The 12561-nt window shown below is 41.3% G+C and overlaps 2 protein-coding genes across 2 annotated transcripts; one reads left to right on the top strand and one right to left on the bottom strand.

Moving 5' to 3' along the window:
* Nucleotides 1-4651: 4651 nt before the first annotated feature.
* LOC126798823 (pyruvate decarboxylase 2) lies at nucleotides 4652-7629 on the top strand. The gene is made up of 6 exons (XM_050525887.1): nucleotides 4652-5328; nucleotides 5574-5737; nucleotides 5846-6496; nucleotides 6579-6696; nucleotides 6903-7091; nucleotides 7194-7629. Exons 1-6 carry the CDS (start codon nucleotides 4801-4803, stop codon nucleotides 7362-7364), a joined length of 1821 nt encoding a protein of 606 aa, XP_050381844.1. The 5' UTR covers nucleotides 4652-4800; the 3' UTR covers nucleotides 7365-7629.
* Nucleotides 7630-8739: 1110 nt separating this feature from the next.
* LOC126801024 (transcription factor bHLH140) lies at nucleotides 8740-12278 on the bottom strand. The gene is made up of 6 exons (XM_050528472.1): nucleotides 12180-12278; nucleotides 11939-12063; nucleotides 10829-11775; nucleotides 9886-10546; nucleotides 9641-9811; nucleotides 8740-9360 (listed from the first exon to the last, which is right to left on the bottom strand). The coding sequence occupies exons 1-6, from the start codon at nucleotides 12208-12210 to the stop codon at nucleotides 9025-9027; spliced, it is 2271 nt and encodes a 756-aa protein (XP_050384429.1). The 5' UTR covers nucleotides 12211-12278; the 3' UTR covers nucleotides 8740-9024.
* Between the last annotated feature and the right edge of the window lie 283 nt (nucleotides 12279-12561).

Raw genomic sequence — 12561 nt, 5'->3', positions numbered from 1 at the left:
AGCCGGGATTTTACAAAACCATTTAAGAACCAGATTTACAGCTAATATTTTAGGATTTAATTATGCATTAATTTGACTTATAATCATTATACTAAACTAGTGTTTGACGAGTTTCTTCAGGACCACGAAAATGACGTTCACGGTCACCGCCAATTCCATGCGCAAGTAGCACCCTAGAACAATTAACAAAATTAGCCAGCTAAGTGCATTTTCTCATTTTAGTAAAAGACGTTAGATTAATTTTTAATCGTATTATATATAAGGCTCTAATGAACTGGTGTACAATTTGACCTCTTAATCTTAATATAATCTTAATGTTCATCATCACTTCCATCATTTACCTCATTCCCTTATATAAGTCATGTATAACGTCCACGTTGTGTTCATCATATCCCAAAAATTTGGATTTCAAATACAAATCGAAAGGGGACCTCAATTTAATTCAAAGAGGCTTGTTACGTGCACTGTTCCTTCACCATGACATTTCCGGCCAATCCAAACGAGCAACATAGAAAAGGTAGTGCCCAACATTTGAATCAAAAAATTGTACCAAAAAAAAAAACATTTGAATCAAATTCAAAATTTCCCATCACTATTCAAACTCAACTTTCTTTTCCTTTCTCAAAAATTATTGGCCATAATCAGTATTCTTGGAGCTAAAGAAAAATATACAACTGTAAAATTAGATCTCTCCTTCCCTCTAACCCCCTCAAATGAAAAATCCATAATCAAATTTTCAGATACAGAAGAAATAAAATTTAATTAGCAAAACCCCAATACTCTAGTCCTTTCCAAACAAAATTAGCATTCTAATGATAATATTTATTTAAAGAGAAATTCTTATATATACCTGTCACATATCCTACGTCGCGTACTTTTAATATTATTGGTCTATTTTTTAATGTGATTATTTTTGATTGGTTCTTATATATAAATAAACTTTTACTATTTTCACTGCGTGCATATTAATTATACAATGACATAATATGATTGACCGTGTACACTCCATAACAGTAACACGTGGTGTGGCGGATACACAAAATAATTACTAAAATTAAAATTCTGTTTCAGGATGAAATAATTGTGTATTATTGAATGATATGGGGGTCTATATATAGGCATTACAAAACCACAATCCCGTAGGATTCAGAGTCCTAATCTATTACGGAGATGATAATCTATCTCCTAACAGGAAACCTATTAGGCTAAGACACACACAATGGTAGAATAGTAATTCTCCCGGAACACTCCCCCTTGTGTCGCATGCCTAGGTTGCATGGTGCACACATCGTTGCCTCGGTAAAAACCTTGTCAAGCAAAACAAAACCTCTTGGGTAAAAACAAAAGCTTGATCGAAGGGAAAAAAAGCACAACGCACCGTCTACATTTGATAGCATCTTGTGAGGTAGACTCTCCCTGAAGTCTACGAAACAACTCCCCCTGATTAGTGCCATAATCATGGAGTACAAAGAACAACGTATACAACGTTCATTACATGCTTCTCAAACGTAGTCTTGGGCTAATGATTAATCATTAATCTAGCCACACATCCTTATATCATACATGCTATACTTAGCCAAACTTAGATCTTAGGAAACAAGATTGCATAACAACTCAAAACAAGAGTTTGCAATGAAAATCAGATTCTCGGATAGAATGACTTTCACTCACTTAAATGGCCATAACTTCTTCGTCAAAATAGGTATCAGCGAACCGTAAAATGTTCTGAAAAGTAGACACCCGTGGCTTTCCAGTGACATAAGGATCACAACCTCATCCGATCGGAGCAGTTCACAATGCTCTGTCGAAGTTGACTGACTTGCAAATTTCCGGACAGGACTGTCCTACTTTGCTAAAATGGCCATAACTCACTCAATATGATAGCTATGAACGAAATGGTGATGTCCCTGGAAAGTAGACACATAGACCTTTCCAACGGTATCAATTTCACCATATTTCATCGAGCGAGCTGTCTTGTAGGTCTCGTTGAAGTTGACCTACGAAACTGGACAGATTCTGATTTGTCACATTTAATGTGTCTTTCGCGAAAAGAATGGGGGAATGGACCAATGAATGACTGATTTTGGTCCAAGACGGAACCGTACGCATCCTCTACGCTACCAGTGTCAACTGTTACACCAAGGCGTACGTTGATGTTGCTGGAGCTGCTGGCGGCGTTGGTGTGGATAGGATTTGTGTTAGTTCACTAAGTGTAGAACTAAACCCATATCAAAGAAGCAATGCAAGTCCAATGACAATGCATAGGCGCATTTAATCACGTCATAATGAAAGCAATAGTGTCCCAACAACACTAACATGTATGAATGTATAGCTCATTGAATCTCTTCATCATCTATACTTAGACGGAATAGAGAATCAAGAATTAGCTTCATATGAACACATATGGGTATGAGTTCTTGCAACCGATTGTACTACGTTCTCTTGAACGTCGCAATCTGATTACATAAGCTCTCCGTGGTTTGGAGGCATTTAAAGTCCCTCGGGCACTCTCATATCTGCGTCAAGATCCCTTTACAGATATTCTATGACCACTATCATATGCTGCAAATCAGTTTTCATGGACACTACTACTGATCAAGTAGCAGAAAGCAATTATGTCCATAACGAGAGAATATAACTCATCGTAGTCAATAATAGGATAATGAGACAATGTTTGCGCCATAAGTCCTGCATATATTGCATGACTTCATCTTTCTCATTACACTTACGAACAACGACCAACATAACAAGTCTAGTTCAGCCTGTATTGATTCTTTCCACTTCGGTCAAGTTGCTCATCGTTGATGCTTTACAACGGATTAAGAGCATAAGCGAATACATCATCAATCATGGGAGATCAATCCATTAAACACACGCGCGCACTGTATACGATCAATTTGTGAGATTTCTATTCTTCTCTAACATCAACAAAATGAGTCTGTAGCGTCCCACAGAACTTAGTTGATACACATGTTTAGAGAATATCTCTTGATGATGGGCGCAATTCTTGTGCCTACGCACTTCGCTTCTTTCTGGTTTTGATTCCAGAGAATAATGGTCTCCCCCTCATCTAGGCAGGAGCCAAGACCGAAGCTATGACCTTTACTAGTCCATCTTTGCGTTTTCCGCCCTTGTTTTGTGGTGCAATACCACGGGCGCCGACAACACCACAGCGTACGATGGTGCCATCGCCGGCTTCCTTCCCACTGTCAGGGATGGTGCCAACAGTGCTAGGACCAGGTCATATGAAATTCTCTCATATTCTGAGAGTTCCAACCTTACCGGCACATCACAGCATTTATGTGCGATCTCGTCACTTTCGCAATATCGGTAAAGTCATTGAGCATCAAATCTTTGACTTTCTGGAGGTCGATAATGCGTTGCACATTTACTCACTTTGAGTAGTGCAGGATCTTAATGAGACATAGTGCCACACCACGTCAATTCCTGGCGTTAAAACCAGAATGGGAGCATTCCATATCTCCTCCTAACGATGGGAAGTATGTCTCATCAACGTGACCGTCTACTAATATCGCAGGATAGAGATCAACGGTTGTAGATTGGAAATGACGGACAAGTGTTGGTGATTCATAAATCATAACCAACCAGAATACTTAATCGTTTCAAGTAGACCCATTGAGATAACTACAAGAGAGGCACATAAACAACTTTAACCAAATAGGCGTTAGTGAAAAGAACGTTGGGACCGTATCCAGTAACCATCTGGTACACACTAAACGCTTGGCAAGTTGTGGGTCTAAAACGAATAAGTGTCGCTGCATGCAACATCATTACATATCTCCATGCAAAAATCGGCAGGTTAGTACCCATAACCAAGTCCGAGCTCGGCTAGATCGTACAGTGAATGAACATGAGGAATAATATGTTCAACGACGATCCCAGTAGATATGCAAAACGAAATCATCAAAGTCGTGGAGGTGAACTCTCCAACGGTATCCAATCAAATAGATTTGAGAGGATAGGAAGGGTGGTGAGCCCTTAGTATGATGATCATAGCTAAAAACTTTAGCGAATGCAGCGTTTCTTGTGGAAAGCAAAGCGATGTGTGACCAACGCGTCGATGCTCTTAACCTATACCATAAAAATACCGAAAAATGTCCGCATTCGGTTGGATAGGGTCCACTAATGTCACCTTAAGTACTTCGTAAGAATGGAATGTTCTCGGTTGGAGCCTTAGGAAATAAGGATTTCCTTGAAATCTAGCAAAAGAACAAGCTTTGCAAAATGAGCAACGTGCTGATAACGTGTTTCAGGATGAAATAATTGTGTATTATTGAATGATATGGGGGCCTATATATAGGTATTACAAAACTACAATCCCGTAGAACTCGGAGTCCTAATCTATTACGGAGATGCTAATCTATCTCCTAACAGGAAACCTATTAGGCTAAGACACACACAAGGGTAGAATAATAATTCTCGCGGAACAAATTCAAATTAAATTAATTGACTTGCCACTCACTCACCAAAAACCCACTGCTGCCCACCGCCTTCACAAAAAGGCCTTCACATGAAAACCAGCCCCTAGTAAAAACTTCCCACTCCATAACCACCACCACCTTCACTATATAACACACTCACCACCTCATCAACCCAAACCATCTCATTCTCATTTCTGACCCCCAAAACCCAATTCCCAATTCCCTATTCCCTCTTAAACCCACAACAAGCTTCCATCTTCAGTTCTTCACGGTTTCAAACTCCCAATCTTTCATCACAAAAAAAAGCTCCAACCTTTGAAACTCTGATCGCTTAAAGTTTCAGTCTTTGAAAACCTCCATGGACACCAAGATTGGCTCTCTCGATGTCTGCAAGGCCGACAATCACGACGTCGGTTGCTTACCTAAAGGCGCCTCTTCCACCGTCCAAACCTCCTCCGTCCCCGCCACCACCTTCAACTCCGCCGACGCCACCCTCGGCCGCCATCTGGCACGCCGCCTGGTGCAAATCGGCGTCACCGACGTTTTCACCGTCCCCGGCGACTTCAACTTGACTCTTCTCGACCACCTCATCGCCGAGCCCGGGCTCACCAACATTGGCTGCTGCAATGAGCTCAACGCCGGGTACGCCGCCGACGGCTACGCGCGGTCGCGTGGCGTCGGCGCGTGTGTGGTGACTTTTACGGTCGGTGGTCTGAGTGTGCTGAACGCGATCGCCGGCGCGTACAGTGAGAACTTGCCGGTGGTTTGTATTGTCGGAGGGCCCAACTCTAATGATTATGGGACTAACCGTATTCTGCACCATACTATTGGGTTGCCGGACTTCAGTCAAGAGCTCCGGTGCTTTCAGACCGTGACTTGTTTTCAGGTAAGGATCACGATCAAGTTTGATTTTTTATGATGTATTAGTGTTGGGTTTAATATGGTTAAAGATTTGATATATATATTTTTAAAAGTTTGCTATGTTTAATTTAGTTGATGATTGTTTAAAGATTCATAGTGTTTTGGGAATATGAATATTGTATATGGTTGCTTTGATATGAAGTTTGGTTATTTGGGGATGTGGATTTTCAGTGGGTTTGGCTAATGATCTGTGTACTTTGGTTTGAGTAGGCTGTGGTGAATAATTTGGAGGATGCGCATGAGTTGATTGATACTGCTATTTCGACTGCGTTGAAAGAAAGCAAGCCTGTGTATATCAGCATTGGCTGCAACTTGGCTGCTGTTCCTCATCCTACTTTTAGCCGTGACCCTGTTCCATTTTCATTGTCTCCAAGGCAAGTTTGTGCCTTTTGATATTGTTAGATGAAAGTGTTTGTAGAAAGATTATGATTTTTGTTTAGTTTATTCTACTGTGAACTAAATTTTTTTACTTAATTTTGCAGACTGAGCAATAAGTGGGGATTAGAGGCTGCAGTGGAGGCTGCTGCAGAGTTCTTGAACAAGGCAGTGAAGCCGGTTATGGTGGGCGGGCCTAAATTGCGGTCTGCACATGCTAATGATGCATTTGTTGAACTGGCCGATGCTTCTGGTTTTGCTTTGGCTGTGATGCCATCAGCAAAGGGGCAAGTGCCAGAACACCATCCCCATTTCATCGGAACATACTGGGGTGCTGTGAGCACCGCCTTTTGTGCTGAGATTGTGGAGTCTGCAGATGCGTACTTGTTTGCAGGGCCGATTTTCAACGACTACAGCTCTGTTGGGTACTCTCTCCTTCTCAAGAAAGAGAAGGCAATCATTGTGCAGCCTGATCGTGTGACGATAGGGAGTGGCCCTGCTTTTGGTTGTGTTCTCATGAAGGATTTCCTGGCAGCGCTAGCAAAGAAGCTGAAGCATAACAACACTGCTCATGAGAACTACTGCAGGATTTTTGTGCCTGATGGTCACCCTCTGAAGGCTGCACCCAAAGAACCTTTGAGGGTTAACGTTCTGTTCCAACACATTCAGAAGATGCTGTCAGCGGAAACTGCTGTGATTGCTGAGACAGGGGACTCATGGTTTAACTGTCAGAAGCTGAAATTACCACCCGGCTGCGGGTAAGCCTTTGGGACAATTTGATGATAGTTCTTGTTTCCTAATATTATGATTTTACCATACTAAGTGGAAATGTATTTGCAGTTATGAGTTCCAGATGCAATATGGATCAATTGGTTGGTCTGTCGGAGCAACTCTTGGGTATGCCCAGGCTGTACCTGAGAAGCGAGTTATTTCTTTCATTGGTGATGGGAGCTTCCAGGTATGCAACTTCAAATCGCATTAATATTTTGAATTCTGCAATATCAAAGTGTTTATAGAGTTTGCGTGCTGATTGCTGAAACGTGAAATGTAAATTATACTTCCTCTGCTAAATGTCCAATTTGGTATTACAAGTACAGCATATGCACTATAACTTCCCACATTCGTTTGTGTATGTCCAAGTGTCTAACGTTGCATCCCTAATAGGTGACTGCTCAAGATGTGTCCACTATGATTCGAAATGGACAGAAGACCATCATTTTCCTGATAAACAACGGCGGGTACACCATCGAAGTGGAAATCCATGATGGACCTTACAATGTGATCAAGAACTGGAACTACACTGGACTGGTTGATGCAATCCACAACGGGCAAGGCAAGTGCTGGACAACCAAGGTCAGTATGCTAATACACTGTGCTAATCACCTCCACCCCCTTAAATAAGCAGCTCCACAGATTTGTAAAACTCATTGTTAACGAATTCATGTAATCTTTCAGGTGCGTTGCGAGGAGGAGCTAATTGAAGCAATAGAGACTGCAAATGGACCCAAGAAGGATAGCCTATGTTTCATTGAGGTGATAGCTCACAAGGATGATACCAGCAAAGAGTTGCTTGAGTGGGGGTCTAGGGTTTCTGCTGCCAATAGCCGCCCACCTAATCCTCAGTAAAATTCTTCTGTGTCATGGAGGCTCAAGTTTTAGTTCATATTTGTCCCCCCAAAAAAAAAAACAGAAACAAAAATGTTTAGCTCCAAGTCAAGCTCTTTCGGACTTCCCTAATGCTTTTCTTTTTCTCTTGAGTGTTGTCTGTCGAAGTATTTTAGTCCAGTAATTTCTGGTTTTCTCTGTATATTCCCAGCGGAATATTAGTATCCGAAGATTTTTCAACTAATCTAGTTCCGTGATCCTAAGGCCTACCTTGACACGTTTAAGATGACAGATCCATGTGTGACAACGTTGTTCAAGATCTATTTAATCATTTGGCCCCCCATAATGTGCAGCTCCTTTGTCCACACATGCCAGCACTTCTTGGACCTAAATCATAAATATTAAAATCTAACTGAACTGGGAAGTTGTTCTATAATTGCCCTGTCATTTTCAACTTGGGCATATATGGATTGGTTTCCCTTCTCGTATCGGTTTCGGTGACGTGCGAGAAGCAGAGGCACATTGGCATCTAACTCACACTAATCTTCCATATTGATTTGTTCCACTGCTAATGGCGACCCAGAATATTCTGTTCATCGATGGCTATTAATCACAAGACCAACAGAACAAGAACGACTGACCTAGGGCTTTCTGTCACTCCAGCTTCAGAAGAGTCCATGCATCATAGGTGACAACAATTGATATGGCAAAGATTATTTACAATTTTCTGACTCATCATTTTGCTGTTAGATCAAATATCAGCAGCAAGATAGTGTTATTTAACATTTTCAAATCCTCGAGCTAGGCGGGAACATTAGGCAGGCTAGCGGTGCTAGGCGGGGGTCTGGGCGGAAACCTTGGGCGGGAACTTTAGGCAGGCTAGGCGGTACTAAGCGGGGTCTAGCACTGAATATAGAACATATATGAAAAAAAAAAACAAAAAAAAAAGCTCCAATTATCTGTTGGCAATGAGCCTCTGAAAGTCTGAACTCTCTTCTGCCTGGCATCCTTCATCCTTGAGTGCTTGACAATATCTAGAGGTCTCACATTGTCGACAACACTCTTTCACAAAACCAGGTTGACGTTCCGACAATATTTCCCCACAGCAATAAGAAATAGAAACACAACCAACACCTTATTAAGATCATTCATAACGCAAGGGAAAGATTTTCATCTGGTAAAAAATTATGTCCGGCTCGATGGAGAACATCGAGTACTTCCATTCCCAGTGGCATTAGTTTTCTCTACTGTTAGTACTGTAGCTCGAAGAACTGACTAGCCATGTCACCTGTACCTGAATTTGAATCCATTGCCTCTAGCCATCTGCGGCGAAGAATCTAGCAAAACAGTTTTATAGTTGTAGATGTTTTCGTTTAAAGATTATAAAAAGTTAAGAACCGACGTCCTTTCAGGCGGTCTAAGCAATTTGTTCTTGTATAAATTTAGATTAGTGTTTAATCACTTTCACTAGTTTAGAGAGCAGCTGGAATAAACGAACAAATGAACATGAAGACTTTTATCCCCTCGCCAATCCTTTGATCAAACAAAATCATTTTGGAGGAGAATCCAGTTGCACAGAAACAGTTGCACCAAGTTGTGAGAAGTACCAGTTGGACTATCCAAAACCATCTGGTTCATATTTACATGCAACAAAATTTTAGTCACTCTGGCTTGTATTTTCCTATGGAGCAGCGCTAGAATTGCTTGGTACTGTAATCAGACGACCGTTTTGAAGCAGGATGCTTGGGAAGGAGGCTTGACATCGGGCAATGTGCAGTTTTAGTTTGGGTATGGTGGGGTGAGCACTTCTACATCGGTTACATCGTAACTCCATAGACATCAGGCTGTCATCATCATTCAGTATCGCCTTTCCGTCACTACTAACTTCCTCTAGCACATCAATGGAGTCTCGAAAGAAAGCAGTATTAAACGAGTTCCAATGTTTCTTGTTCTTCAAATGCGTTGAATTAAAATCCTGGCTGATAACATGTAGATGAAGCTGTCGCATTGATGGTTCCTGAAAGAGAAGGCATCACATACGCTTATTAAAAAGTCTTTCTTCTAAGCCCCAAAAGTCATGATCAGGGACATATACCATCCTCAAGAGAAATGAAGAGGAGAAGACACATCTCTAATGACATATATTTCATGTAAACGTAATTAGATATAAAAAAAAATAAGTTTTACTTTACTAACCCTCCTAATTCTTTAGCAATCAGGTCCAGAAAACAGTTTCAAGAGGAAAGGGTACAAAAAACATATCTGACAAAGGCACCAAGCAAAAGTAGCATAAGTACCGAGTGATATCCAAGACGAAAGACCAATGCTGAATCATCATGCAAGAAACTTTCAGCCCACTTCAAACCAACCACATGCATTGTTCTTAGCAACTGAATGTGTTCTTTGCATACATCTGCCAAGCGATCAAGACCAGGATGTCGCGCTACCACTAGAAGATGCTTTTGCGCCTGCGAAAATTCCAAAACTTTGTTAACCAGCAAAAACATAGAAGTGGATTATAACTATATTAGGTGTGACTTACCTTTGGATAAAGATCATTCAGTACAATAACATCATCTGATATCTCTAGGACTACATCCTTCTGCTTATCTGGATGCATGGCAATGTTGTAGAGAGCCTGAGCCCATGATCCCCGGGACTTCTTCTTGCCTCCATCAGACTTGAGATTTGATTTACCAGTATAAGAATCAGAGACATTTTCAGCTTCATCTTGATATCCTTTACTCCGTTTGTTCCTGTCAGATTCATGGAGATCCTCTCTCTTGATCTTTTGATAGCTAATTGTAGAGTGATTTGTAGGCCCATTCTCTGAGTGATCTTCTAACTCTGACAGCTTCAACTCAAGGTTTTCAATGCTACCCTTAGATATCTTCTTTTGGGTCCTTACGATGGATGCAAAACCTTCAAATAGTGCTGTATAAGTGTCCCGCAGAATCTTGCAGCCTTTACTATAATCATTGGCAAGATAATTTGGTTTCTGTGGGTTCATATTGGGTCCAACAACATGTATCACATGTGTTACTCCTTCCCTACAACACAGGGGAGAAGTTGAAGGGAGAGGAACAACAACAGCATTCCCCGGGTATAAAGATTTGGCTTTTTCTTTGGTTGCAAGCTCTAAGGCTGGACCTCCAGCATTGAAGATTGCTGCATTGACACCACCACCTCCTGATTTAAGTCGCCTGCAAAGCATGATTTTGTACTTAATCAACTATTTATATAAGAAATTTATAATCACAATATTCATTCATATAGATAATAAAGTTGAAGAAACTATATCGACCATTATATTGTAAATGACTCAACTTAGTGGGAATGGATGCAATGTTTTAGTCAGCAGAAGTGCAGAACTCTATATTTACATATATATCATGGAAAGGATAACCTCCAGTTTTATCAAAATAATATTTTCTATTTAGCTGCAGAATGAAATAAATGCATTGACATGAAATTTAAAAACTTACCAATTAGCAGCGTTAGCTATCACATTGCAGCAAAGACCTCCTTCTGAATGAAGCTTAGTGATGTCTCCTACAAATGTGTAGAATCTGTTGGGGTCGATGTTCTTTTGTGAAGCTTTAGCCCTCACCAAGGACAATATCTTCGATTTATGACTCACGTCTACTAAAACAAGTCTAGCATTTCCAAGTTTATAAACAAATTCCTCAACTTTCTCTACAATAATGTCAGATGCCTTCTCAAGGTCAAACTGAAAACCTGCTGTGGAAATAGATGGAAATGCTAGGGTGGGAGCATCATGAAGAGAGACATCAATAACAGCAGACCCTACAACAGGCTGTTCATCTTTATTGGACTCCATATTAGCTCTTTCAGTAAACAAGCCAGTTCCCTTCAAACTGGTATCCTGTCCCGCGGTATATATAGAGGCATCAGAATCCTGAACCTTCTTTGAAGTCGATTCAGTATTAGCAGGAGCCTCTTTTTTCTTTAAGAACTTCATTATACCAAGTTGAACTTTCCCACCCGGGTTCTTCTGTCCAAAACTCCCATGTGGAAGCATATCCAACGGACCGAGTCCACTATACGTACCAATTGCAGCTTCAACATCACTCTCATTCTGGCAAAAAGTGATCCTACCATACCCTTCACTCAGCTTCGGCAGCTCTTTCTTCTGCAACATTCTATTCACAACCGCCGCAGCCTTCCCTCCTTGCAAGTTCCCCTCATGTCCAGTTCGCTTCACCGACCGTGATATACAAATCTTAGCAGGAAGATCAAGCACCACTGCATGAACATCGACTTGACCACCCCCCAGCTTCACAAACTCATCTCTTTGCTCCTTCTCTAGATTGCACCTATCTATAAACACACTCTTTCCTTCCCTCAACGCGCTCCTCGCACTCTCTATACACTGCGCTTTAGTCCCGGCCTTCCCATTTTTAATAGTATCCTAACAAACACAACAAACCCAAAATAGCCCAAGTTACAATACAGCGTTGTCTACTCAAGCATACTACATTACTATTATATCTCCTCAAAATTTATAGGCTAAAAACTGAGTGAGGCATTTCGTCGAACACGTGGTGTGCGATGTTGAGCAATGAAAAAAGTACCTGGCAGACGCGGACCCAGGGACGAACGGAGGAGCCCATGACTCGTTCGCAGAATGCGGACTTGCCGCTGCCGGGTGCGCCCATCAGGATCACCATTATGGGCTTCGCATGGGTTTGTTCTTCGCCTGTAAATTTGGGGGGGAAATGTGGGAAGGATGTTAGGGTTTTATATGAAAAAAAAAGAGAGGTAGAGGATGATTCTAGAAGAGTTTAGAGGAAGAGTTGTAGAGAAAGGTCGTACCTTTTGTGGGTTCATCAACGTCCGTGTCCATAAACCGAAGCTTTCCTCGCTTTCTCCCACCTATTGGCGGTGTTTTGCTACCCGAAATATTGACCCGCCCCGAATTTGTTGACAAGAAAAGTACGAGATGTCAAGAACTATGCTTCTGACACGTGGATGCCACGCGCTGTATTTTTTTTTTGGAGTACATACACAAGTTAATGTGACAAAATTTGTGAATGCTCAATCTTTGTTCTTCTTGCAGAATGCTCGGGTCTTGGAAATGGCCTTCAAGTTATCAATAGGGTCAATTACAAGCGTGTACTTGCAGAAGGTGACTCCCGTCCCTCCATTCTTGTCATCAATGGTATCAACAATGGCTTTCACAATGCACATTATTTGG

Source organism: Argentina anserina, chromosome 6 (assembly GCF_933775445.1).
Source record: "Argentina anserina chromosome 6, drPotAnse1.1, whole genome shotgun sequence".
NCBI classification, from domain to species: Eukaryota; Viridiplantae; Streptophyta; class Magnoliopsida; order Rosales; family Rosaceae; genus Argentina; species Argentina anserina.
The sequence above is the reverse complement of the archived record's forward strand: the minus strand, read 5'-3'. Positions and strand labels throughout refer to the sequence as shown.

Coding starts and splice junctions, on each gene's coding strand:
- LOC126798823 (XM_050525887.1), top strand. CDS start 4,801: ATGGACACCAAGATTGGCTCTCTCGATGTCTGCAAGGCCGACAATCAC. Junction 5,329..5,573: donor AGACCGTGACTTGTTTTCAG/GTAAGGATCACG, acceptor TGGTTTGAGTAG/GCTGTGGTGAATAATTTGGA. Junction 5,738..5,845: donor CCATTTTCATTGTCTCCAAG/GCAAGTTTGTGC, acceptor TTAATTTTGCAG/ACTGAGCAATAAGTGGGGAT.
- LOC126801024 (XM_050528472.1), bottom strand. CDS start 12,210: ATGGACACGGACGTTGATGAACCCACAAAAG. Junction 11,776..11,938: donor CCTGGGTCCGCGTCTGCCAG/GTACTTTTTTCA, acceptor TGTGTTTGTTAG/GATACTATTAAAAATGGGAA. Junction 9,812..9,885: donor TGAATGATCTTTATCCAAAG/GTAAGTCACACC, acceptor GAATTTTCGCAG/GCGCAAAAGCATCTTCTAGT.